The sequence below is a fragment of the Gekko japonicus genome, unplaced genomic scaffold (genome assembly GCF_001447785.1).
Source record: "Gekko japonicus isolate JY-2015 unplaced genomic scaffold, Gekko_japonicus_V1.1 scaffold505, whole genome shotgun sequence".
In the NCBI taxonomy this organism is placed as follows: Eukaryota; Metazoa; Chordata; class Lepidosauria; order Squamata; family Gekkonidae; genus Gekko; species Gekko japonicus.
Genome location: NW_015169788.1, coordinates 788,561 through 812,272, shown reverse-complemented (window position 1 = coordinate 812,272; position 23,712 = coordinate 788,561). Strand labels below are relative to the sequence as shown.

The 23,712-nt window shown below is 53.3% G+C and overlaps 1 protein-coding gene across 1 annotated transcript in view; it reads right to left on the bottom strand.

Annotated features, from left to right (window-relative positions):
- Positions 1 to 23,712, bottom strand: part of SCRIB (scribbled planar cell polarity protein) — a 117,457-nt gene that overhangs the window by 49,183 nt on the left and 44,562 nt on the right. Inside the window, exons 9-17 of the mRNA XM_015416965.1 lie at positions 22,723 to 22,841; positions 22,336 to 22,535; positions 13,885 to 14,051; positions 13,634 to 13,764; positions 12,834 to 12,959; positions 6,019 to 6,261; positions 4,369 to 4,683; positions 3,279 to 3,341; positions 1,777 to 1,819 (exon numbers count right to left, since the gene is read on the bottom strand). Of these exons, the coding sequence (XP_015272451.1) occupies positions 1,777 to 1,819; positions 3,279 to 3,341; positions 4,369 to 4,683; positions 6,019 to 6,261; positions 12,834 to 12,959; positions 13,634 to 13,764; positions 13,885 to 14,051; positions 22,336 to 22,535; positions 22,723 to 22,841 (1,407 nt within the window). The remainder of the gene's footprint in view (positions 1 to 1,776; positions 1,820 to 3,278; positions 3,342 to 4,368; positions 4,684 to 6,018; positions 6,262 to 12,833; positions 12,960 to 13,633; positions 13,765 to 13,884; positions 14,052 to 22,335; positions 22,536 to 22,722; positions 22,842 to 23,712) is intronic.

Genomic DNA, 23,712 nt, shown 5'->3' with positions numbered 1-23,712 from the left:
AGGTACACAAAACAGGGGGGGGGACGACTGCTTGGGAGCATGAGCAAGGGGGTCACACACACACACACACGCGCACAGTGACCTGCAGCCCGGCGCATGAGCACTGAACGAGCCCCGGGCACCAAGGCTCCCACCAGACCTGCGACCCACTGAGTACGGCCCCAGTTCCTTCACCGAATCATAGAGCTGGAAGGGACCTCCCCCTCACCCCCCCTCCCCGAACAGGAGGAATATCACCCACGTGTCACCCTCCACCCCCACCCCGCCCTCGGGACACGCCCAGGAAGTGGGGCTCCTCCGGCAGGCACGTCCGACCACTGACGGGCTGGGACGGACTCTGAACCGCAGGCACACCTGGCCCAGGAGGACCCCGCGCTCCTAGCGGAGGGGCCACCGCACAGCACGACCCACCACCGCAAGCGACTGTCTCCCGAGCATCCCTGTGCTAGAGCAGAGGGGGCCTTCCCGTTGGATGGTCCGGAATCCCTGCCTGGCTCCTCGAATGGCTGTGGGGCCAGGGCTCCTCCTCGTTTCTGGCCCTCGAGGGCCCCCTCACCCCTCACCCCCTTGTGAGGTGGTCAGCACTGCCCCCCTCCAGCACGGCACAGGGGGCCGCTCACCCAGGAGGCAACAGCCTTGGAAGCGGACATGTCAAGACCGAGGCTCCCTTCTAAGCTATGGAGTCTTGTGAGCATTAAAGTTGTGAGCGAGCCACTTGACTGGTTGGATCTGGAGCCCCCTCCTTCCTGAGCTAAGACAAATGTGCGTGAGCCAGAGGCTAAAAAACTGTGACCTAGCTCACACTAACTCCACTCAGAGGGAACACCACTCGAGACCCCGAGGAAGCAAGAGGAGGAGAGACAAGCGGGGGGGGGGCACAAGGGGAGAAAAGACTCCCTTCTTCCCGGCGGCCCGGCCAGGGAAGCCGCAGCCTCTCCGGGCGCAGAGAGCAGTGCTGGAGCGAGCACAGCAAAAGAGCCCTTCGCTACACGCCCACCACCGAGGGTTCCTCCAACTGGGGCAACGCAGCACACATACACCCTCCACTCCCTCTGGGACCCAGGCGACATCTGGGCCACCTCCTCTCCGGCACACGAGGGCAGGCAGGCGTCACACTTGAAACCCCCCCCCCAAGGCAACGCGTGCCAAAGTCGCTCAGAGAGGCCTCTTGGCAGGGATCCCTGGTGTGCTATATTGGTCCGTCCGTCCGTGGCTGGAGAAGAACAGCTCCCGGGGGAGGAGACCAAGTTTAAGCCGAGGACAACCTGGCTCAATGAGCAGTGCTGTGCGACAGCGGGGGGGGGGGGGGGGGGGAGCGGGGGGAAACACACGCACACACACCCCTCTCCCCCAGGGGGCTCTTGCCACATGCTCCCCCCAGCTAGAGAAGCAGGAACATTCAGGCTGGTGCGACCACCTATTCTGAGCTGGACTCCCAGGCCAAAGATTGCCTGGGACGGTCAAGGACACCGCTGCAGCAACCCCCTGGCTCTCCTGCCCAAGCAGCTCCCCACTAACGACACGGATCGGGCCCAAGGGCCACCTGGTCCCCCACAGCTCTCTGCCTCACACAGGGAACACCCAAAGGCCCCACCCCCCTGCTTCCCCACAACAGGACCACAGCAGCCCCACAGGGGAGGGGGAGAACAGCTGGGCCTCGGGGTCAGAGCACTCAGCCTAAAATCCACGGGGGGGGGGGGGGGGGGGCCTTTTCGGAGGAACAGCCGTTTGATGCAGAGAGAGGCACCTCTAAGTCCACTGGAGGCTTGCCCCCACCCTCCGTCACACGCTCCCCGTCCTTTGGTATCACAAAAGCCTCCTAAGAGGAGAGGGAAAGGGAGGACTGAACGGGTGAGATGACATTAAATGGGTCACATTTTACAGCTAGAAGCGAGAATTGGTGGTAATGGATCATTAATGTATCCATTGCTATGGGAACGGTTTGTGGCCAGGAACTGAGAGGACCCATTCCATTCGCCGGCTCCCTCCAGACTGAGCCCAAGACGCTGGCCGCCAGCTCTGTGGGCGGGACTGAGGCAACGCAGCAAGGCAACGCAGCCAGGGGATTGGCACACTTCCTGAATGACAGATCAGGGACCCAATTGATTTGGAAGAGTGTGGAACGTTCAGGAAAGAGTCATCCCAAAACAGAATTATATAGGAGGAGAGATTTCCACTGTAATAGTGACCGAAAAAGAACTCTTATGGAAACAAGGGAACTATACTGGGACCTTGTATTGCTGAATGTATTACTCCTCACTGTTACTGTTATTTCTGAATGCAATTACTCTGCATTGTAATTGTAATTTTGAATGTTATTGTTCCCAAGTGTATAGGATGTCTCAGCCATTGATTAGTTTGATTGTTTAACTACATCCTATTTGGTCAGCTGGCAACTGGAATCTTGCAATTTTTGTGAGTTCATTGATACTGGTGTTGTATTTGACCACAGTGTTGTATTGTTTTCAATAGAGTTTCAGTTGTTAATTCTTACTGGTGGAACTGTTTATATGATTTGGGGGTCTCTGAAATGCAGCCCAATTTCGGACTTTAACATATTTGGTTACAGCAGCTCTCTTACTCCGTTGTCCTTTGTTGTTTTTGCAATCCCACCCTGTGCGGCAGCAAGAGATCACGCAGTCCTGCCTTCTGGAGTCATTAAACCTGCAAAGCCCCTCCCCCTCTTTTTGGTAAAGCCCTGTTGCTGTGGGAAGTGACCTATTTTACAGGTCAATCGTAATACATCGATGTACTTCCAAGTTTTATAAAACATTGTGGTTCTTAATTACATCTCAGTGTACAAACTGCCTCTGTACTGTACTTGTGAAGGAATTTTCTGAGCCCAGTGTTACTTGCTTTGATGTCTGATTTCTGAAATTCTGATTTCTTCATCTGCTCAGTTCTTTCTGTCTTTTACAAGTATGTTTTGAAAGTTATTTATTCTTGTGTTTATTTTAGATGCCCCAATGAAGCATATGCAAAACATGTATGCTTTGAAACGAATTCCAATTGGTTTCAACTCCCACTGTACTAAATTAAGTCTCTTGTTTTTCATTGCAAAACTCTGGCCTGACTCGCTGACCGCCCCCACCACCCACCCCCGCCACGCAGGCCCAAGCAGACCAGCCGCCTGGCTCAGGCACAGGAGGGCAACAGCGGAGAGCCAGCAGCCCCTGCCAGTGGGGTCCCAGAAGACCCAGAGAAAAAGGGGGGGCGGGGCGGGGCGGGGCGAGAGAGAATAAGCGGGGGCGGGGGATGTTGCCGGGAGTCGTACAGACCTCTTCCTCCTCAATGCGAGCAGGTTCAATCAGCAGATTATTGGCTTGATCAAACGACACCCCCTGTTAGGACAGGAACCAGCAGAGAGAGGCATGCGGATTAGTGGAGAAGGACCAGACTGCCACCAGAGACAGATGGACAGACGGACAGACAGGCCCTGCCCCCAACACCAGCGAGTGCCCCACATCAGAGAGAGAGAGAGAGAGAGAGAGGGAGGGAGGGAGGGAAAGTGGCAGAGAGAGAGACAAGCAGAGAGACAGAGGGCTCGCCACTGAGGTGGGGAACAGACACCGGAGGGGCTGTCTTTCCCTCTCTCCCCCCCCACGGCTCTCCTTGCCGCACAAGCCAGGGTCGGACAGTCCCAGAATCGGTTGGTCTGTGGCCAAACTCAAGCCCCTCCTTCCTCAGCTGCACTTGAAATGAGCACTGCTTCTCGCAGAGTGGCACGGGGTGGATTCAGACGGCCACACCATTCCCACGGCTGATGGGCTGCATCAAGTGTTCCTCGCGCAGGATCATTATTAAATGCTACCCGCAGGCAGAAAGCTTCCTCCTTCCTCCCCCTTCCCCCCCAGGTAGTGCCCACCCCCGGGTGCCATTCCCCAGGGCCCTGCTGGGGGGAAGGAAGGAGCTGCTGGGCCAGAGGAACTCCTCTGGGCTCCTCCTGTGCCAGAAGCAAACTCTGGGCCCTTGCAAGAGCTCCACCAGGGCATGGTCCGGAGGAGGAGGAGGAGGAGGAGACAGGCCCACCCACCAAGCCCCCAGGAGGAGGGAGAGGCCCCTTGCTTGGCAAGAAAGGCAGGACAGGGGACACATTTCTAGCCGGCACAGACACGCCACGTCCCACCCGCCTCCTATTCACACCAGCATGGCTGAGCCCAGAAAGTAGGCAGGCAGGCAGGCCAGCCGTCCGTCCGGCCAGCTGCCTCCAGGAAGATACCCATTCGCCTGGTCGGAGGGAGCAGAGAAGAGTGGAAGGAAAGGGGGAGCGGAGCCACTGGCAGAGGGGGCACACAGCCCGGGGGTCTCCTTTTGCCCACCAAGTTCCTCACTCCCCCGCCCCGCCTCCGGAGAGCCCGGGGGGCCTACCTTGATGGAGGGCGGAGCAGCTGGGGCCTCCTCCTTGGGCTCCTCTTCACCCCACCCGTTGTTGTGCAGCCCCTCTTCCTCCTCCTCCTCCTCCTCCTCCTCCGCTGCCGGCGGTGGGGCCCCCCCGTCAGGGTTCAACCCTTGCAAGAGGGCCACCACTGCTTCAGGCTGAGGCAGCTGAGCAATCCGGAAGTGCTTCTTATAGTGGGGGGTATCCTTGCGGATCAAGCGCTGCTTCCCCGCTGGGAACCGGCGCTCCTCTTCTTCATCATCTTCGCTGCGAACAAGAGTGTCTTCGGCAAAATGCACGGAGGGCTGCAAGGAAAACGTCCCGGGTGGGAAGGGAATTCTCAGGACGGCTGCCTCCCTTGCTTGCCAGCCCCTGTCCCCGCCCACTCCCCATCCCTCGACTTTGAGCAACCTCTGCCTTTTGGACTCAGAAGCACAGTTCCCTCTAAGCTGTGCTAGGGGGCGCCGGCACACAACCTTTCAGAGGCCAGCTCAGAGGATTTCTGCTTCAGCTCACAAACAATGGAGGATGGAGGCGCCTCCTTATGGAGCCGAGAGACTTGGAACCCCTGGTCCAATCTTTTTGAAACTTGGGGGTGGGGGGTTGAGGAGAGGTACCAGCAGCTATGCTGCAATTTGGTACCTCTGCCTCAACCCCCCCACCCCGAGCACCAGATACCCCTGGATTAATTCTCCATTATAGCCTATGGGGCAAATTGACTATAATGGTCCCTATAGGCTATAGTGGTGGATCAGGCCAAAGGCCCATCCAGTCCAACACTCTGTATCACACAGTGGCCAGAAATACCAGTGCCATCAGGAGGTCCACCAGTGGGGCCAGGACATTAGAAGCCCTCCCACTGCTACCTTGAGTCACAGGGAAAAGTGGGATATAAATATTTGAATAAATAGGTATTTGGGGCAGGTTGATAACATTTAAGCAACCTAAGAACATAAGAGAAGCCCATGTTGGATCAGGCCAGTGGCCCATCCAGTCCAACACTCTGTGTCACACAGTGGCCAGAAATACCAGGTGCCACCAGGAGGTCCAGCAGTGGGGCCAGAAGGACACCAGAAGCCCTCCCGCTGTTGCCCCCTCCCAAGCACCGAGAATACAGTGCATCACCTGCCCCAGACCGAGAGTTCCTATCTATCCCTTGTGCCTAATAGGGGCCACTGATGGACCATATACTAATCCAATCCCCTCTTGAAGCCGTCCATGCTTGTGGCCACCACCCCCTCCTGTGGCTGTGAATTCCATGTGGCTTTAGCCCTTGCAGGGTCAACCAGGTGCCCACATCAAGCCAAAAGGGTCACCTGCTCTGAGCTGCTCTGCACTGACTCTGACTGGGGACCCACTCACTCCGTCCCACTCCCCGGGCTAAGCAGAAAGGGTCCCTGTGATCTAACAGGGCAGCATCTGCTCCGTATCCTCCTCATGCCCTGGCTCTCTGTCCTTCTCCAGCCCAGCCCACTTCTGACGCTTCCCTCAGCATCCAGCCCACGAGAAGCCACTGCTGCCTTGCCTTGTGCTGTGAGGAACCAGGCTGAAACCCAGGCCCCCCCACCGCTGCTAGGGGACATTCCCAGCAGTAGGCTGGTTTCTACGCACAAAGGCAGGCAGACTCCCAGGGCTCCTACCTCATTGTATTCCACCTCGTGCTCCTCCTCTCGCTCTCCCGTTGCCTCCTCCTCCTCCTCTTCTCTGCTTGTCTCTTCCTGCTGCTGAACGGCCTCTTCCTCGGCCCCGGCACTCAACACCTCTGCTGACCCTGCTGCCTGCTGCACGTTCCTTCCTGGCTCCTCCTGGCAGCCAGCCGAGATCGTGCTGCTGGAGACCTGGGATTCCTCACTCTGGTTGGATGTGGCACTCAGTCTTTTGTCCTAGGGGAGGCGGACGGCAGGTCAACAGAAAGCCGCACCTGGTATCACACACACAGACTTTGGAGCAGAGGCCCAAGGAGGGCGGCAGTCTCTGGCAACATCAGCACTCGACACCGGCAGGTGCAGGGCAAGGATCAGCCTCTCTCCGCCCCACTGCAGAGCAGAGCAGAGCAGAGCAGAGGAGGGACGGCCACAGGCACCAACACACACACACACACACACACACACACACACACACAGACATTTTGCCTGAAGGCCTTTGCCATGATCGGCAGCCTTCCGTGCGGCTGCTCCACAACTCTGGGATCAAGTGTCTCTCCAAGAGGGGAGGCAACGTATGGAGAATATACAACATATCTGGCCCCCCGGGGTGTCCTTTCCTGGTCCTCATCTAACTTTAGATTTTAGCCCTGCAGGCAGGGCCTGTCTCATTTTCCAGTTTTGTACAGTGCTTATGTTTATTCAAGTACTTAGAACGCCTTTCAACACAAAAAATCTAAGGCTAACCAACACAAAGACAACTGAACAGTGCCCAGCAAACCATGCCACGGCGGCCACTGCCAACTCCAAACACCCAAGGATGGACTGCTTACTGGTGACTCTAGGGGGCTGTCATTCTGCCACAGTCCTCGGGCTCAGTCCTTAGCTGTCACTGGTGCCAATGCAACATGTGCCGAGGCTGGGATCAAGGCAGCCTGCCGGGTCAACTGCACGGTGGGGGCAGGGACCAAGGACCACGGGGCCCCAATCTCTGCAGTTGCCCTGCTGGGGGGTGCAGAACTGATTGGGAGAAGCCTCTAGAATCTGCCACACCCTCTAGGAGCATGCAGAAGCCAGGGGCATGATGGAGGAAGGCAAAGCCATGCTTCCCACCCTGCTCTTGCTCGCAAGATGCGGCAGGAAAAAGGATACGCGGCGGGTGCTGCGGGGAGGGTGGGCAAGTCACGTGACTGCACAAGTGACCCCTCAGAGAGCACCCCTCACAGCTAAGCAACCTGTTCTTCTCCCTCCTGGTCTTTGTGGATCACAAAGGGGGAGGCTGGGACAGGGGCGGCTGACTGGAACAAACCCTGGGCTGACCGTGAGAGCAGCATCTCATCAGCGGGCTGGAAGGCTCCCCGAGGTGGGTCGTGTCTGCTCATCGCTCCGTGCGCAGGGCACATGCAGATCCCCCCCCAAAAAAAAAATCCTGAGAAAGTGTTTGACCCATGCCCCCTCCGTGGACGGATGAGCTTCCACAGCTCGCTCTCCCCCCCCCATTCAGCATGAGGAGAGAATGCTGAAGGGCTCGCTAGCGGGGGGGGGGGGGGGGGAGAAGCAGCTGCTGGCTTCAGACAGAATGTGCCACAGCAGCAACTGATGCACAGCCACACGTGAGGGGGGGGGCGTGTGTGTGCACATTCGGCCTATACCAAGCCGAAAAAAATATAAGAAAAATACATTATTGATATTTTCCAGATATTTTTTCCAGCCAGATACAGAGCCCAGTATTTATTCAGCTATCCGAAAATGGATGCCCCCAAAAATCCCCAAAACATTCCGGGATTTCTCACCAGACAGCTGAAGGTAAAGAGTGTTTAAAGGGATCACAGTCCCTTTAAACACCTTCCAGGTGAACTGGCCACTTGGAGTTCACTCATGGCTTGGAAGAGGCGTTCAAAGGGACCGTAATCCCTTTAAATGCCCCCCCCCCGGTTTCCCGCAACAGCGGGGACCCTCGGTTCAGCCTCCTGGAGGGAGGAGAGCAGCAGGGGGCTTTTTCAGCCACCCCCGTAGATGGCGAATCGCGGGGGTGTTGCAGACTTGCCCTGAAGCAGGAGCAGAGAAGCGGAGAAGCGGAGAAAACATGGCTGCCATGTTTTCCTTAGCGGCGACCAGCCATTGTTTTTAACTTATATACGAAGAAAATTACCAACACATCACATGAAGAGATTTAATCACATAGAAACAAGAGAAGGTTGAAGCATTCTGGATTTAAATGCCCCCAGATGATGTTCCCAACCATGAGAAAGTGGCTGCGGAATGACTGGGAATGGAATTTGTTGTAAAGTCGAGGGGGTAAGAATTATTTTTTTTGTCCTATCTGAACTGCAATTGTTTGGTATGAATGGAACTTGATGGAAAGCAACAAAGTAATAAGCTAAAAGGATTATATAAAGTGACTTTGGAAAATTGAAGTTTTGTTTAAGAATCGGTGGCACCATGGAACTGGGAATGGCTGAGGAAGAATGGGATCCAGATACATTCGTTGAAACCCTCACTTGGGAACAATTTCAAAACCTTTTGGTCAGAGGAATTACCCAAGCAGTTAAGATTGCCTGTAGTAATCTTGTGGAAAGTTATCAAAATGTAAGCCAAGGTAAAAGTAAAAAGGGAGATCAAACTCAAGATACCCAAAAGCTTGTGGGGGGACGAGATTACTTACAGGAAAGGGTGAAGAAATTGCCTAAAGATCACCTGATTTCAGTGGAAAAAGTTCAAGAAATAGGTAGTGACATTGGACATTGCTTAAAAGAACCAACAATCTGTGTGTCAGAAAAGGAAACAGCAAAGAGAACATGTGCAAAAAAGAGAAAGATGGAAAAAAGAGAAAGAGGAGGGAAGAACTTGGCAAAGAGACTTAAAGTGGAAAAAAGACTGAAGACGGGATTTTTGGAAAACGGAAGAACTGATTTGGAAAAGGAACCTCGTGAATATAAAAATTTGAGACACCTGAAGGAAACTGAAAAGAAAAGGGAGGCTTTAGAAAGAGTGGGGGAAAGGAAAAGACAAAAGTTGTGTATTTTTTGTGGTAGCTCTTTAGTTTTGGGTAGAAACGGCTTAAATTAAAAAAGGACCCTGTTGTTATTGTGACAGAATAATGGATAGTCTGCAACTTTACAACCTGTTGGTAGAGTATTCTTATTTCTATGTCTTTGGTGGCTTTTGCTTTATATATGTCCTTAGAATAAATTGAATTTAAATTAGTAACAAGGAATGAGATATTTGAACAGAAATATAAGAGGGGTTTTAATGTTATGGTAAAGTAACTAAGATAACAACAATGATATGGTCTACCAAAATTTGTACTTCATGTTAAGAGCTAGTTAGTAGAGTCAACCATATCTTTAGTTTAAAAAAAAAAAAGTATAAAAAAATGAGGGGTGGAAAGATGGAAGCTAGAGAATTATGACATAAAGAAAGTAGAGCCATAAGCTGTTGTTTGTTGCCATTGGTTTCTTTAGGCTTAAAATTAATTTAAAATGGATATATTCATAGCAGTTCAAATAGGGGATAGAATATTAGTTGCTCAAACAAGTGGAATAGCGACACCAGTGTCAAGACTGTTTATCAGGAATGGCTTTGAGACTATAGGAATTGTAAGTCTGATCTATTATAAATTTATTTGTTGGAGTAATTTATAGGGTCTTGTAATACGTGATATTAGATATAAGATTGGGAAAGATTATTAAGATATGGTACTAAATGTATAAGTAATTGCTTTTTTGACTGGATAATTTATAGTCAATCTATTAACCCAAACTTGAAAGTTGATGTGTCATAATATCTATATGTCCTTGCTTATGTTTGTTTGTCTAAAAACTAATAAATAGATGATTAAAAAAAATTAAATGCCTCCCCCCCCCCCTTGAAACAATGGAGGATGAGGGTGGCTCTGCCGGGCAGTCCGGTTTAAGCCAGGCAGGGAGAACCCCGGGGTGGGGCCGGCTCCTCCTCCTCTTGGCAGCTCCGTTTAGACCGTGCAGCAGGGAGGAGCCAGCCCAGGATCAGCCGAGGCCGCGTGGAGCTCTCGCCTCCCGCCACTCCACCACCTGATCCTCTCATTTCTCTTCTTTTCACGTCCATCCGACCCCCCAAAAATTGAGAATCCCAACTATTTCTCGAACCTGAATACCACATTGCTATTGAGATTCGGGAGTAACAGGAAATACCAATATTTTCCAGGTTCAATCTACCCAAAACGGAAGAACACCAGGGGAGGGGGTTCTGCACACCAGCTTGGCTGCTCCTTCCTTCCTAGGAGGCCCCGAGACAAAGTTCCACACAGCCACACAGCCAGGGAGTGCCTCCTTCTCAGCTACCGCTCTCCTCTCCCCTGCCCAAGCGCCAGCAGGGATGGGGAGTGGGGGCAACCAGCCCTCTCCGGCTCCTGCGCTCCTAAGCACCGCTGGTGGGTGGGCAGGCGGGGGCCATCGGCACAGTCACCTCGAGGCTCTGCAAGCCAGGGCTTCCCACCTGTCAGCGACACGAGGCCCCAGTGCCTGTGCTGGATGGGCGCTCCCCTCCCACACAGACACACACACACACACACACACACACACACACACACCACCTTCCTTGGCCGCAAGAAAGGTTCTCTCTGTGCTCGGGTGCTGCCCTCTGTTGCTGTTCAAGGGCATGCTCTTCCACTCGCTCTATCGATTCATTGTGCCTGCACACAATCATTCTGAAGCTGGAGCTGTTTGCTTTTTGCAACCATGAAAGAGCTCATGCTTTAGGGCCTCTGACTTTGTGATTTCCAAACTCTTCCTCTTCCTCCACGTTGGCAGAATTAAGGAGGGGATTCTGGGACTTGAAAAAGGAAGAAAAAGAAGCAGGGGGCCTCACTGTGAGGGGCCTGCAGCACCGAGTGAGCTGGAGAGGTGAACTCCTCCTCCTGGTGGGTCTGGCAGCGGCTTGAGATCTCATCCGGCCCAGCCAAACTCTCATTTTCTGAGAGGTGCTCCTTCTGCCACGGTCCTCTCGGGCTCAGTCCTTCGCTCCCGCTGGCCTCCCAACACAAGGTCTGAGGCTGGGATCAAGGCAGCCTGCTGGGTCACCTGCACGGTGGGGGGGGGGCAGGGACCACGGGGCCCCCAAGAGAGAGAGAGAATCTGCTCGGCCCGCAAAAGGCGGGGGCAGGGCAGACGGACCCAAGTCCACTGAAGACTGTCCTGGCAAGAACCAGCCTGAAGCTGCTCTCCCAGACACAGGGGGCACTCTGTGTGACCATGCAAAAAGAGGAAAGGGGCAGGAGGGAGGGTGTGGGGCAGGAGGGGCCCCTAGGAATCACTCTTCCTCTGGTCTGTTTCCTGGCCAAACCGGGGGGGGGGGGTGTGACCTGATGTGCCTGGAAAGCCAGGCAGGAGGAGGAAAGAGGAGCCCTTCGTCAGCAGAATTATACCTCTGGCAAGAAAGGGCTACCGTTTTCCGAAAAGAGCTGGCCTCGTTCGTGGGAGAAGTCCTCCGCCACTGCGGTGACCCAAGAAGAACGGGCTGGGAAGTGGGGGCCCGGCCCCTCTGAGCACCCGTGTCGCCACCCGTTGCTCCTGGCGGGTGGGCCCAGCGCAGAAGAGTCCCTGTAACTCCAGCTGCAGAAGCTTCTCTAAACCCCTCCTGTGTGTGCGCAGATACACCCCCCCCAGCCGTCAGGGTGTGCGGCACGGAGACCGTGAAGAGGGATCCCACGAGGCCACCCAACCAAGACGGAAAGGAGACAGAGAATCAGGGGTCTTTCACAGCCGCCAGCTGCCCAGACCGTCCCACCCGGCAGTGTCACACGGAGACGCCGGAAGAGCAAAAGGAGCTCACGGCAGTGCCCTGGGGAGCCCCCCCCCCTCAGAACCAGGGCTGCAGAGGAGGGGGGACAGCCCCCCCAGTGCCACCTAGTGGAATCGGCCTCGTGGAAATGCAAAGACTGGGGGGGGGGCGACAGACAGTCCCAACACACGGCTGGCTGATCGCTCAGCTCCGAGGCCCGAGGAACCGGACAGGGTCACACTCTACCCATCTGCCTCCCAGGGAGATTTGCTGAAAACGTTTCTGATAGGCTTTTTAACCCATTGACCTACAAAAAGCAGCTTATAGTCAAAAGAACAATTTAGACACACAGCATGAACACCCAAAAATTCCCTGAAGCAGGCCAACCAGGAGAGAGGCAGATCGACAAAGGAGCGTAAAATCCGGAACAGAACAAAACCAACCACTCAGCAATGGAAAGCGCCGCAATCAGCTTCCGTGTCGAACAAAAGCCCTCCCAAGAGCTCGCCCAGCAGCATAAGAACACAAGAGAGAAGCCCATGTTGGATCAGGCCGACGGCCCCTCCAGGCCAACACTCTGTGTGTCACACACGGGGGCCAGAAATACCAGGGGCCACCAGGAGGTCCAGCGGTGGGGCCAGGAGGACCAGAAGCCCCCCCACTGTTGCCCCCCCCCAGTCACCGAGAACAGCACAGGTGACCTTTGCGCTGGAGCCCAGCTGAAATGCATCCAGACGCTTACCCTCCCCAAGCGTCAGCGGCCCGAAGGCCCCCGCAAGAGGGGAAGGCTGGCAAGCAGCTGATCGCCCGAGAGGAGCACCCACGCCTGGAGTCTCGGAAGAGCCAAAGGGGTGGCCAGGCCAGCCGCCTCCTTCCCAGAGCCCAGGACCACCGCCTGCTCTTAAGGAGGCACTCAGCCCGCCCCTGCCCGCCCCGGACTTGCAGCACAGCCCAAACACACCCGCTCAGGCGGTGGATCAGGTCCAACAGTGCCACAGCCCGCCCTCCTCCAACAGAGGAGGATTTCCACAAGGGGCCACGCGGCTTCTCACCCCTGGGTTGGAAGAGTCCCGGTCCAGACCCGCTCGGGCAGCGTAAGCCTCACTGCGCCGTCCTTCGATCGCCTGCTTCATGGACTTCAGCTCACTTGGGTGAGGGGTTGCACGACGCTGCAGACCCTTAGAAAAGAAGCAGTTGGCAAACAGGGAAATGGAGTCGACCCATCCTCTCTGCACAAGTCCTGCACTACAAGAGGGCGGAGCTGCTCCACGCCAACCTCACACCCGCTTTTCCAGGCGCGGTTGCCGTGGAGACAGAGGGGAGTGTGAAGAATGTCTACTTTCGCTTTTAGCCTCTTCTATGTTGCCCTTGTTGCCTAGGCAAGTGGCAGAGCCTGGTGTCTCCTTCCCTCTGGGAACCATGAGCCGTTATTTCGGCAGGCCTCACAGCTGAGGTGTGACTGGCCCTGGGCCAATAGGGTCCTGCTTGATCCAGGTGTAATGGCTTGCCTCGCACGCTTCCCCCTAGTTCTAACACAGAACGTCCAGAGTCCGGATCCTATCAATGGCTCAGTAAACTTTCTATTCTCTGGAATGACTGTTCTTGGGAACCGATTTCCCCAGGGGTCTGGCAACCGGAAGCAAAAAGGCAAAATGCCCCCCACCCCCCTGTCTGCTTGATGGTCCTGCACCTGCAGAACACGGGCAACCCCCTGCTGCAGCAGCGCCTGCCCCCCCTCTGGGCCCCAGCGTCCCACCCTCCCTCCCACAGGGGGCAGGAGTTGCTCTAGAGGCCAGGAGGAGGAGCCCCCGCCTGCTGCCTGGCATGCACCCGGCCCTTCCCCCATTATTACCCTCTTCTCGGTCCCAAGCTCCTCCTCCTCCTCCTCGTCCACCCGGGGTTCATCCACAAACTGGATCACGCTGACCCGGTTGAGGTTGGTATCTGTCCAGCTCTCGTCCACACTGCTCTGCAGGAGGTTCTCTGCAAGGGGAAGAGGGGGGGAGGCGTGTAGGAGCAGGCAGCCTGAAGCACTCCCCCCCCCATGATTCCCCGTTGACCAGGCCGGGGGCCGGAGAGGCTGGCCCAGAGAGGCCCACATACCCAGGCTGGGGGACGGCTGCTGGGGAAGGAGGTAGCAGGTGAGCACTTTCTCTCCCGTCTTCTCGTCGTCCTCCGTCTGGAACTTCAGCATCGGCTGCGACTGGTTCTCGGTCAGCCAGAGCGCCTTCAGGCTGAGGCTGGTCAGGGCAAAAGGCAGGTGCTGCAGCCTGCATCAGAGGGGGGCAGCTCAGGGCAAGGAGGCACAGCGGGCGAGGACACCCGTCCCCTGCCGCCCTTCCCCACCCACCCCACCACCCCCGCAGCCAGAGGGCACAGGTCCCTGGGCACTGCCCTCGTCGCTCTGGAGGAAAGGCGGGATCAACAGGTGACGAGACACATGGGCACCCTCACGGATGAAACCAACCAATTAAAATATAATAAATAATTTAAAATTCAACCTCTAAATTTACACTATCCTAATAGTCCACTTGATTGACTAATTGATTGGTTTAATTTATATACTGCCCTCCCCGCCAAGGCGGGCTTAGGGCGGCTTACAACAATTTATAGAATACAATTAGAATACAATTAAAACATATCATAAGCATATAAATAACTTAAAATAACAATCATTGAAAACAGAGACACACAAAAACGCTGGAACATATCAAGTAACAGGAGCAGCACTTTCACTCCACCTCAGTTCTCACTGATTGGGCGGTGGGCAGAGGCTGAAGACATCTGCTCCCGGGATCCCTGTGTGTGTTCAGGCAGAGGTAACTAAAGCGGGGGGGGGGGAGCGAGCAGACAAAATCAGTGCCGGATGGAAGCAATGCGGATGGAGTAAAGCCGAGCAGAGCAAGGGGAAGCCAATACCGTTTGGGTTCCCACCGCCTCAACCATGGGCCTGGCAGAACACCTCCGGATCTCACTCGAGAGACTGTTCCACCAGGCCAGGGCCAGAGCTGAGAAAGCTCTGACCCTGGTCGAGGCAAGGCAGACTTCCTTCAGGCCAGGGATCACCAGTAGACGTTGATATGCAGAGCGTAATGCTCTCTGGGGGATGTCTTGGGAGAGACGGTCCTGAAGGTATGCTGGTCCCAGACCGCAAAGGGCTTTAAAGGTTAGAACCAACACCTTGAACCTGACCTGGTATTCAACTGGAAGCCAGTGCAGCTGGCGGAGCACCGGATGTATGCATGCTCTCAATGATGTCCCTGTGGGAATATGCGCCGCGACGTTCTGGACCAGCAAAACCTTCTGGATCATAAAACTAACCGGGAAGGGAGAGTGTAAATCTAGAAATGGAAAGGTAGAAACTCTCCCAAAAATTTTTAAGACGAACAGTAATACTAGCTGTTGTAGATTTTCCGGGCTGTAATAGTTATACTCATCGGAATATATTGAATATGATTCTTAAAGTGGTAAAATACTGTCCAGTACACTATCCATACATAACCTTAAGACTTAATAAGAAATGGTATTTTGATGTGTGCATGGTCATTGCACCTGCCTTGACTCACTATACCCTTTGATTAGGATTGTCTTCGAAACAGTCTGAAGATGACATACGCTACCGTCGGGGTATACTGGACAGTATTTTCTCTATGGACTGTTATTGCCCCTACGAGGGCTTGTGCTTGTGGACTACTTTGGATTGTACCACTTTAAGAATCATCATTCTGTGGTTTGTGTGACTGTATGATGTGCATTAAAAGGAGCTGTAGTGGCTCAAATGGTTAAGACGCTGAACTGCAGGCTGTGGAAGGTCAGTAGTTCAGCGGTTTGAGACCCGAGTCTGCCACATGACGGAGTGAGCTCCCGTCTCTGGCCCCAGCTCCTGCCAACCTAGCAGTTCGAAAGCAAGAAATTGCAAGTAGATAAATAGGTACCACTTCAGTGGGAAGGTAACAGTGTTCCGTGCGCTTTGGTGTTTAGTCATGCCGGCCACATGACCACGGAAATGTCTTCGGACAGCGCTGGCTCTTCGGCTTTGAAACGGAGATGAGCACCGCAACCCTAGAGTCGGATTCGACTGGCTTTCGAGCAAGGGAACCTTTACCTTTACCTTCTTATGATGTGCATTACATTCTTTTGAAATGCTTGTGTGTGTTTACATATGTAACGCCATGTGGGGCTGCCTCTGAAAAGGATTTAGAAGCTTCAGCCGGTACAGAAGGCTGCGGCTGGGATGCTGACTGGGGTGGGTGCTAGGGCCCCTATCCCTCCAGTCTTGGCAATCTGTGTTGGATCTGAATTGATCAGATCAGGGCCCAATTTGCGGTGCTGAGGTTAACCTTCAAAGCCCTACCACTTGGGATCCCCTCAGGGCCCCTGCACCCAGCACCACCTCATCTGGTGCCCACCAGACCTTTTCAGAAGGCAGGCGAGGCCGGGGGGGGGGGGCTCTTGCCTAGCATGACTTCTGACTGGCCACTGGAGGTCTAATTGGCTGTACGTATTAAAACGCTGAAGGTTTTGGCAGCAGTTGCTGCCACAGTGCCGGTTTTATTTCCTCTCTCACTCCTCTTTCACAGTGTATTTTGTAAACTACCACTCTGCTTCCCTGCACGTGGACTTCCTCTCGGTGGGTGGGTGGGTGCGGCCGCCCTTTTTCCCACTGCGCCCGCCGCCCTGCGCCTGCATTCCAAAGGCTGTCTGCCGACTCGAGGAAGCTGGGGACTCCTGCCCTGTGCAGTATGGGCTCCCACAATGAAGCTCCCCGATCACTGCAGTCATCTCCCGAGCTCTGCTTCGGCTCACCCCATCTTCTGAAGTGACGTGGGTGGCAACCTGAGGAAGGGACTTTGTGCGAGGGGGGCAGGGCTACGACTAGTGGTGGTTGGTAGCCATTACCCGCAGCTCGCCATGTGTTTGCTCTTTATTATTTTCAACCCTCTTGAATTTATTGGAGATTCGGAAAACATGCCTCCAAAGCAAGATAAGAAGGGGAAGCAGAAGGCAAAGCAAAAAATGGATCCTTATCCCTTCTTTGACAAGAGATTTTTGCTCAAGCTGAAGCTGAAGCTGGAACCTCCTCCACAATGGACTCAGGAAATACTGATAAGGAAGGGCCCACTCTTACAACAAACTTTCTTTTAGCAGCCTTGCTAAACAACAACAAGAGTTAAGAATGGACATGGTGGAAATGCTAAAACCAGCGTTCCAGCGTATGGATGAATTAGAAGAACAGTTTAAGCAAACTAAGCAAACAGCTGATTACACTTCAAAGAAGGTATCTGCATTGGAGAAACAAACTGCCTGCAACTCCCCTGATCTATGAGCTAGAGAACACATTCTTTCTTTGGATTATCGTTCCCATGAGCTGCATCTGAAATTCAAAGGATTTAAACCGAATGTTGAAGAAGGAACGGAATTAAAAAACTTTATTGCTAATTGGCTGGTTGGCAGTTTAAATCTAGAGGAAGGAGTGGCTCCTTTAATTCAAAAGGCCTATCGGGTGGGCAGACAACGAGAGGAAACAGAGAATACTTCAGTTTATTATCCAGACATTGTTGTAGTTTTCAAGGACTTCAGAACCAGACAACAGATATTAACACAGGCAAGAGAAAAAACCAGTTTGGAATATCAAGATGTAAAGATACGGGTGTTTCCTGATCTTCCACCAGAATTCCTTAAGATAAGAAGGGAGTTGAAACCAATTATGACTAAACTCCGAGAGTCAGACATCAAGTATCACTGGCTGAATACGGGCAGACTCCGTGTGGAACAGAAGCAGGGGGTTTACACAGCCTTTGACCAGGCATCTGGGGAGCAGTGACTGGCTGCGCTAAATGTATCACCAGGTGAACTACGGGAGAAGACAGACAACCAAAGGAAAGCGAGATCACCTCCCACTCCCTTTCAGGCAACCAGGATCTGTCGTTCTGAAGACCGGGAAGAGCCGGATGAACACAGAGACTCCTTTTAAACAACAAGCATTCACGTTCTTCTCTGGGGACTGCCCTGGTTGTATCTGAAGTAGGGCGACCGGGTAGCGGTGAGCGAGCAAGGGTACGTGCCCTCCCTTCAACAGTCCTTGGGTGAAAGGCCAAGCCCTTTCAGCCCATGGGCCTCGCTCAGACTGAACTCAGGTTCAAAGAAGAACAGAGTAAGAAGCACTATGATTGGTTTTGAGCCTGTGCAGTTTGTTTTAATTTTGTGGTTATGTTGAAAAGCTTTGCTTAAAATACTTAAAATGCAGTACAGGTTAATACTGAGAAGAGAGAAGAACTGAAGAGATAGAAGAAAGAAAAGAAGCTTTTATTGTAGATTATTAAAGCAATTAAATGTATATGTACCTCTATTAAAAAAAACAAAAGAAATTGTGATGTAAGGTGTGTATATATTACTAGCTAAAATTGTAATCTTTATTTGTAATCCAGTTCTTCAATAAAACAGAATGGGGGGGGGAGAGAGGGAGAGAGAGAGAACGAGAACGAACACGAACGGGACCTTGTGCTCAGGGCACCAAGATTCTAGAACTCCCCCTCCGTGGATATTCGCCTGCCCCCTTCTGTGACCAACTGCTACTGGTGGCGAAGACCTTCTTCTTTTGTCTGACATCCCCCCCTCAATAATATCTCCTCCCTGCCTGATGTTTTTAATTGATATTTCTCTCTTTCTGACCTGTCTGGATGACATCTTCCTTGATCAAATGGTGGAGGAAGCTATGAGGGGCTCAGCCATACTTGACTTAATATTGACCAACAAACAAAAGATGGTAGATGGGGTGAAGGTGGTGGGGGCCTTAGGGGGAAGCGACCAGGTCCTGCTAGAAGTCCTTTTGCTGTTGGGGGACCAAGGAAGTTCGTAGCCACACGTGTATGTTAGATTTCAGTAGGGCAGATTTTAATAAACTCAGAGGCATGATGAGAATCATTCCATGGGCAAGACTGCTGGAAGGGAAGGGAGCAAGTGAAGGGTGGGCTCTCCTAAAACAAGAGCTCTTGCAAGCTCAAGACATTGCTATTCCAACAAGAAGGAAACATGGTAGGGAATCCAAGAAGCCAATGTGGATGAACAGAGAACTGTGTGATGTGCTAAGGGAGAAAAAGGAAATGTTCAAAAAATGGAGGCGAGGACATACCTCTAAAGAAGAGTAACTGAGGGTTGCTAGGCACTGTAGGGTCAGCCATCGGAGAGACCAAATCTCACAGTGAACTAAAGCTGGCCAGGAAGGCTCGCTACAACAAGATATGTGAGGAGCAAATGCAGGATAAAAGAGGCGATGGGCCCACTGTTGGGTGAAAATGGAGAAACTCTGACAGAGAGAAAGCAGAAAGACTCAATGCCTATTTTGCCTCAATTTTCTCCCTGAAGAGGAGAACAGGCTTATCAACAGATGGTAGTAGTAGGCAAGTCATCGCATCTGGGCTGCTGGTTGACATGGACAGAGAGGTAGTTGAGAAGCACCCAGCTGCATTGAATGAGTAAAAATCCCCAGGGCCAGACGGTATGCACCCAAGGGTGCTCAAAGAACTTCCTAGACAGCTCACAGACCCTTTGTCCTTCATCTTCCTGACCTCTTAGAGGACGGGAGATGTGCCACAAGACTGGAGGATTGTTATCCCAATTTTCAAAATAGGGAGGAGGGATGAGCCAGGAAACTACAGACCAGTCAGTCTGGCCTCTGTCCCAGGAGAGATACTGGAGCAGATTTTAAAGGGATCAATCTGTGAGCACCTAAAGGACAACTTGGTGATCCAGGGAAGTCAGCACGGATTTGTCCCCAACAGGTCCTGCCAGACCAACCTCCTTGCTTTCTTCAATTGAGTGACAAGCTTACTGGATTGAGAGGATGTTGTTGATGTTGTTCACCTGAATTTCAGTAAAGCTCTTCTTGACAGGGTTCCCCATGATGTTCTGATGGGTAAACTAAGGTACTGTGGACTGGAGTGTAGGATAGTTAGGTGGGTGGGGAACTGGCTGGAGAACCACACCCAGAGAGTACTTGTCAGTGGCATTTCATCTGAATGGAGGGAGGCGTCCAGTGGGGTGCACCAAGGCTCGGTTCTGGGCCTGGTACTTTTCAGTATTTTTATAAATGGTCTGGATGAGGGTGTGGAGGGGCTACTCATTAAATTTGCAGATGACGCCAAATTGGGAGCAGCAGCGAACAAACCAGAAGATTGAGATAGAATTCAAGGAGATCGGAACATGCTGGAAAAGGGGGCAGATGTGAACAAGATGCAATTTAACAAGGATAAGTGTCGAGTTCTACATCTGGGTAACAAAAATGAGGAACACGCAAACTGGATGGGGGATACACTTCTGGGTAGCAGTTTGTATGAACAAGATCTTGGGGTAAGGGTGGACTGAAAGTTAAATATGAGCAGCCAGTGTGATGTGGCAACAAGAAAGGGTAATGAAATCTTGGGGTGTGTCAACAGAGGCATCACATCCAGATCACAAGATGTCATAGTCCTGCTGTACACTGCATGGGTCAGGCCGCACCTGGAGTCGTGTGTGCAGTTCTGGAGGCCTCACTTCAAAGAGGATGTGGACAGAATGAAGCGCGTGCAGAGAAGAGCAACGAGGGTGATTGGGGGCCTGGAGAGCAAGCCCTGTCAGGAAAGGCTTGGGAATGGTTAGTCTGGAGAAGAGGAGGTTGAGGGAGGACATGGTTGTTCCCTTGAAGTCTTTTTGAAGGGCTGTGTCCCTTAGAGGAGGGCAGGGAGCTGTTCCTGTTGACAGCAGAGGGTGGGACTTGTAATAATGGGTTTAAATTGAGGGCGGGAAGGTGCCGGCTGGATCCAAGGAAAAACTTTCTGACAGTCAGAGTCGTGCCGCAGTGGAATGGGCTGCCCAGGGAGGTGGTGAGCCTCCCCCTCCCTGGCCGTCTTTGAGCAGCAGCTGGACAAACACTTCTTGTCAGAGATACTCTCCAGGCTAATCCTCCATTGAGGGGGGGGGGTTTGGACTGGACGGCCTGGATGGCCCCTCCCAGCTCTGTGTGATTCTATGATTCTCAGCTGGAAAGTGGCTGTTTGCGATGCCAGGGGTGGCCTCCTTGAGATACAGAGTGGGTCGAGGGAACATCCCACCAATGAGGGGCAAGGTAAAGGCAACCCAGAACTGGGAACCCCTGAAGACCGAGAGGCAAGTAAGGGGGCTTCTCTGGGTCTGGAAACTGGGTGGGCACGGGAAGAACTCAGACCTTGGGTGTGGGGGCAAGGGTTCACCCTCTTAACCAGCTACACTTCTATACTACAGCTACAAACTGAGAAGCAATAAATACCAAACTTCAGAGATGGTTGTGGAAGACTGAGGAGTTCAACATAAGAACTGAACAGATTGCTGGGTGCAACAACGGGGTTGCAGGTTTCCTTTCCCGGAAGGATACAGTGTCTGAAAGTGGACTACTTCCCATGTGCGGTTATGTGCTGGAGGACTTTCATGTAAATTCTTTGCTTTTTACTATGTAACTGGTTACCCTCTCATGTTTGATTGGTTTCACTGCAGATCACCCTTCGGTAGCACATCCAGCCTTCACCAAAGGCACTGCACTGGCTGCCAATAGTATACCGGATTCGTTTCAAGGTGCTGGTTTTAACCTTTAAAGCCCTATATGGCCAGGGTCCGGCATACCTAAGGGACCACCCTTCCCCACATGTTCCCTGGGGAGCACTGTGTTCAGGGACACAAGATCGGCTGGCCCTCCCAGGCCCAAAAGATGCCAGGCTGGCAATAACCAGGGCCAGGGCCTTCTCAGTGGTGACTCCATACTGGTGGAACGAGCTCCCGGAAGAGATCAGGGCCCTGTGGGACCTTTTACAGTTCCACAGGGCCTGTAAGACGGAGCTCTTCCACCAGGCCTTCGATTAAGGAGCCGCATTATACACCAAGGAGTGTCCCTGTGCCCTAGCTTCACCATTTCCATCTCCAGCCTGTGCCATGGCTTACCACCTTTACCACTGCACAATAAGTTGGGTGATATGAGCTGGCGTGAACATCATCGGAATAGATGGTTACCTAGGCTGTTTTATAAATAACTTTGCTCTTGCTTTTATCATGTTCCAGTGTGCTAGGAGTATTTTAAATGATTGTTACTTTATATTTATTTGTTTATGACAGGTTTTAACTGTATTTCTATAAAGTTTTGTGTAAGCCAACCTGAGCCCACATTGGCAGGGAGGGCAGGATATAAACCAAACTAAATAATAAATAAATAAATAGAAGGGATGCCTGCTCCTCCACGGGAATTCTGGGGGGGGGGTATGTATCCTCTGTTTGCTGTATGCTCTCACTGCTTTGCTTTCTGCTTGTGTAGTCCCATTTTTCTGTTCTATGTTATATCTAGTACTGTGTGCTTCGTTTCAGATTTCTGTGCACCTCATCCCGTTCCATGGCTTATTAGATGTCGCATCCAACTGATTGTACCGATTCACACTGTGTGATCCGCCTTGGGTGTCCGTGAGAGAGGCGAGCCACAAGTACAGTAAGCAAACAGGCAGACAGACGTGCCTGCCCGCGGGCACCCACACCCCCTCCCCCCCCGGGCAGCCTCACCTGTTGCCGGCCACATCCAGCACATGCAGCTCCGTGGTGCTTGCCAGCTCGGGCGGCAGGAGCTCCAGGCGGTTGTCGCGGAGAGAGAGCACGTTCAGGCTGCTGCACCCCCCTATCTCAGGGGGCAGAGCCAGCAGCCTGTTCCGGTCCACGTTGAGGTTTGTCAGCTTCGCCAGCTTCCCCAGGGCCTTGGGCAGGGCCTGAGCCAGAGGGAGACGGCGCGTGGTCAGAGGGGCCGCCCGAGCCCTGCGGCACTGGGGGGAGTGAGCTGCCCAGAGAGGGAGCACGAAAGCAGGCAAGGCTGGCACCCGTGCCCACCGCCCCCCAGGCAGGAGCCAGAGCACAGGGACAGGCCCCCCCCGCCCCGCCCCCGCCCGGCACGCGTACCGTCAGCATGTTCTCCGTCAGGATGAGCTCGGACAAATTCTCACACTCCCCAATGGCCTCCGTCAGCTCCAGCAGCCGGTTCTGGTCAATCTTCAGGATGGAGAGCTGCTTCAGCTGGCCTGAAGACGAAGGGAGAGAGCCCTGGCCTGAGCAGGGGGGGGGGCGGAGGGGAGGGGAGGGGAGGGGAGGGGAACATCTGCTGCCTCCCTCCCTCCCTCCCTGTGGACTTCCATTCTCCATGGTCTCTTCTCCTGGGAAGAGGGCCTCCCACGTAGCTTTTGACGCCCTCATGGGAAGCTACTCACTGGAAACTCTATTGACATGAAACCTGTTGAGGTGTGACAGCTTGACCTTGAAACAAATCTCTCATTTTGCTGGGGGGGAGGGGAAAAGAAAGTTATGGTAGGTAAATGAATTTTCCTCTCTCCAGTGGTGGTGGTGGGGGGGTTTGGTGGTCTCCTCTTGGGGGAACAGGAAAGCACTGCACGCCCAGGGGGGGACCCTGGACAAAAGGAAGTGGGGAGGGCAGTCTGACGATGCTCCCGGCCAGAAAGGGGGGGCCTGCCTGCCTGGCAGCACGGAGCAGAGGTGTGAACTGCCCCCCCCCCCGCTTCTGGTCGCTGACATAAAGGGCCGCACCTGACCTTTGCCCTGGAAACGCACACAGGTCAACGATGTGGGTGTTCCTGAACTTTTGACAAGGTTTTAAATTAAGGTATTTATAGACAACCTTTCCTCGTGGCTAAGTGTGGCTTAAAGAGATAATTACAGCATTGTAAGATAAAACAACAAGCCACAAACACCTCCCTCTCCCATCAAAGATGACTTGCGGAAGTCTCCTGCGTGGACTCTTGTTTCTCAGGACCTGAACAAGTCTCTCAAGAGGGGCCTTCGTGGTTCCAAAGAATGGCCTTTTGTAACCATCTCCAGCAACAACCACCCGAGATCCATGGCCCACAGACCGCCACAAAGTGCTGAAGACACACACAC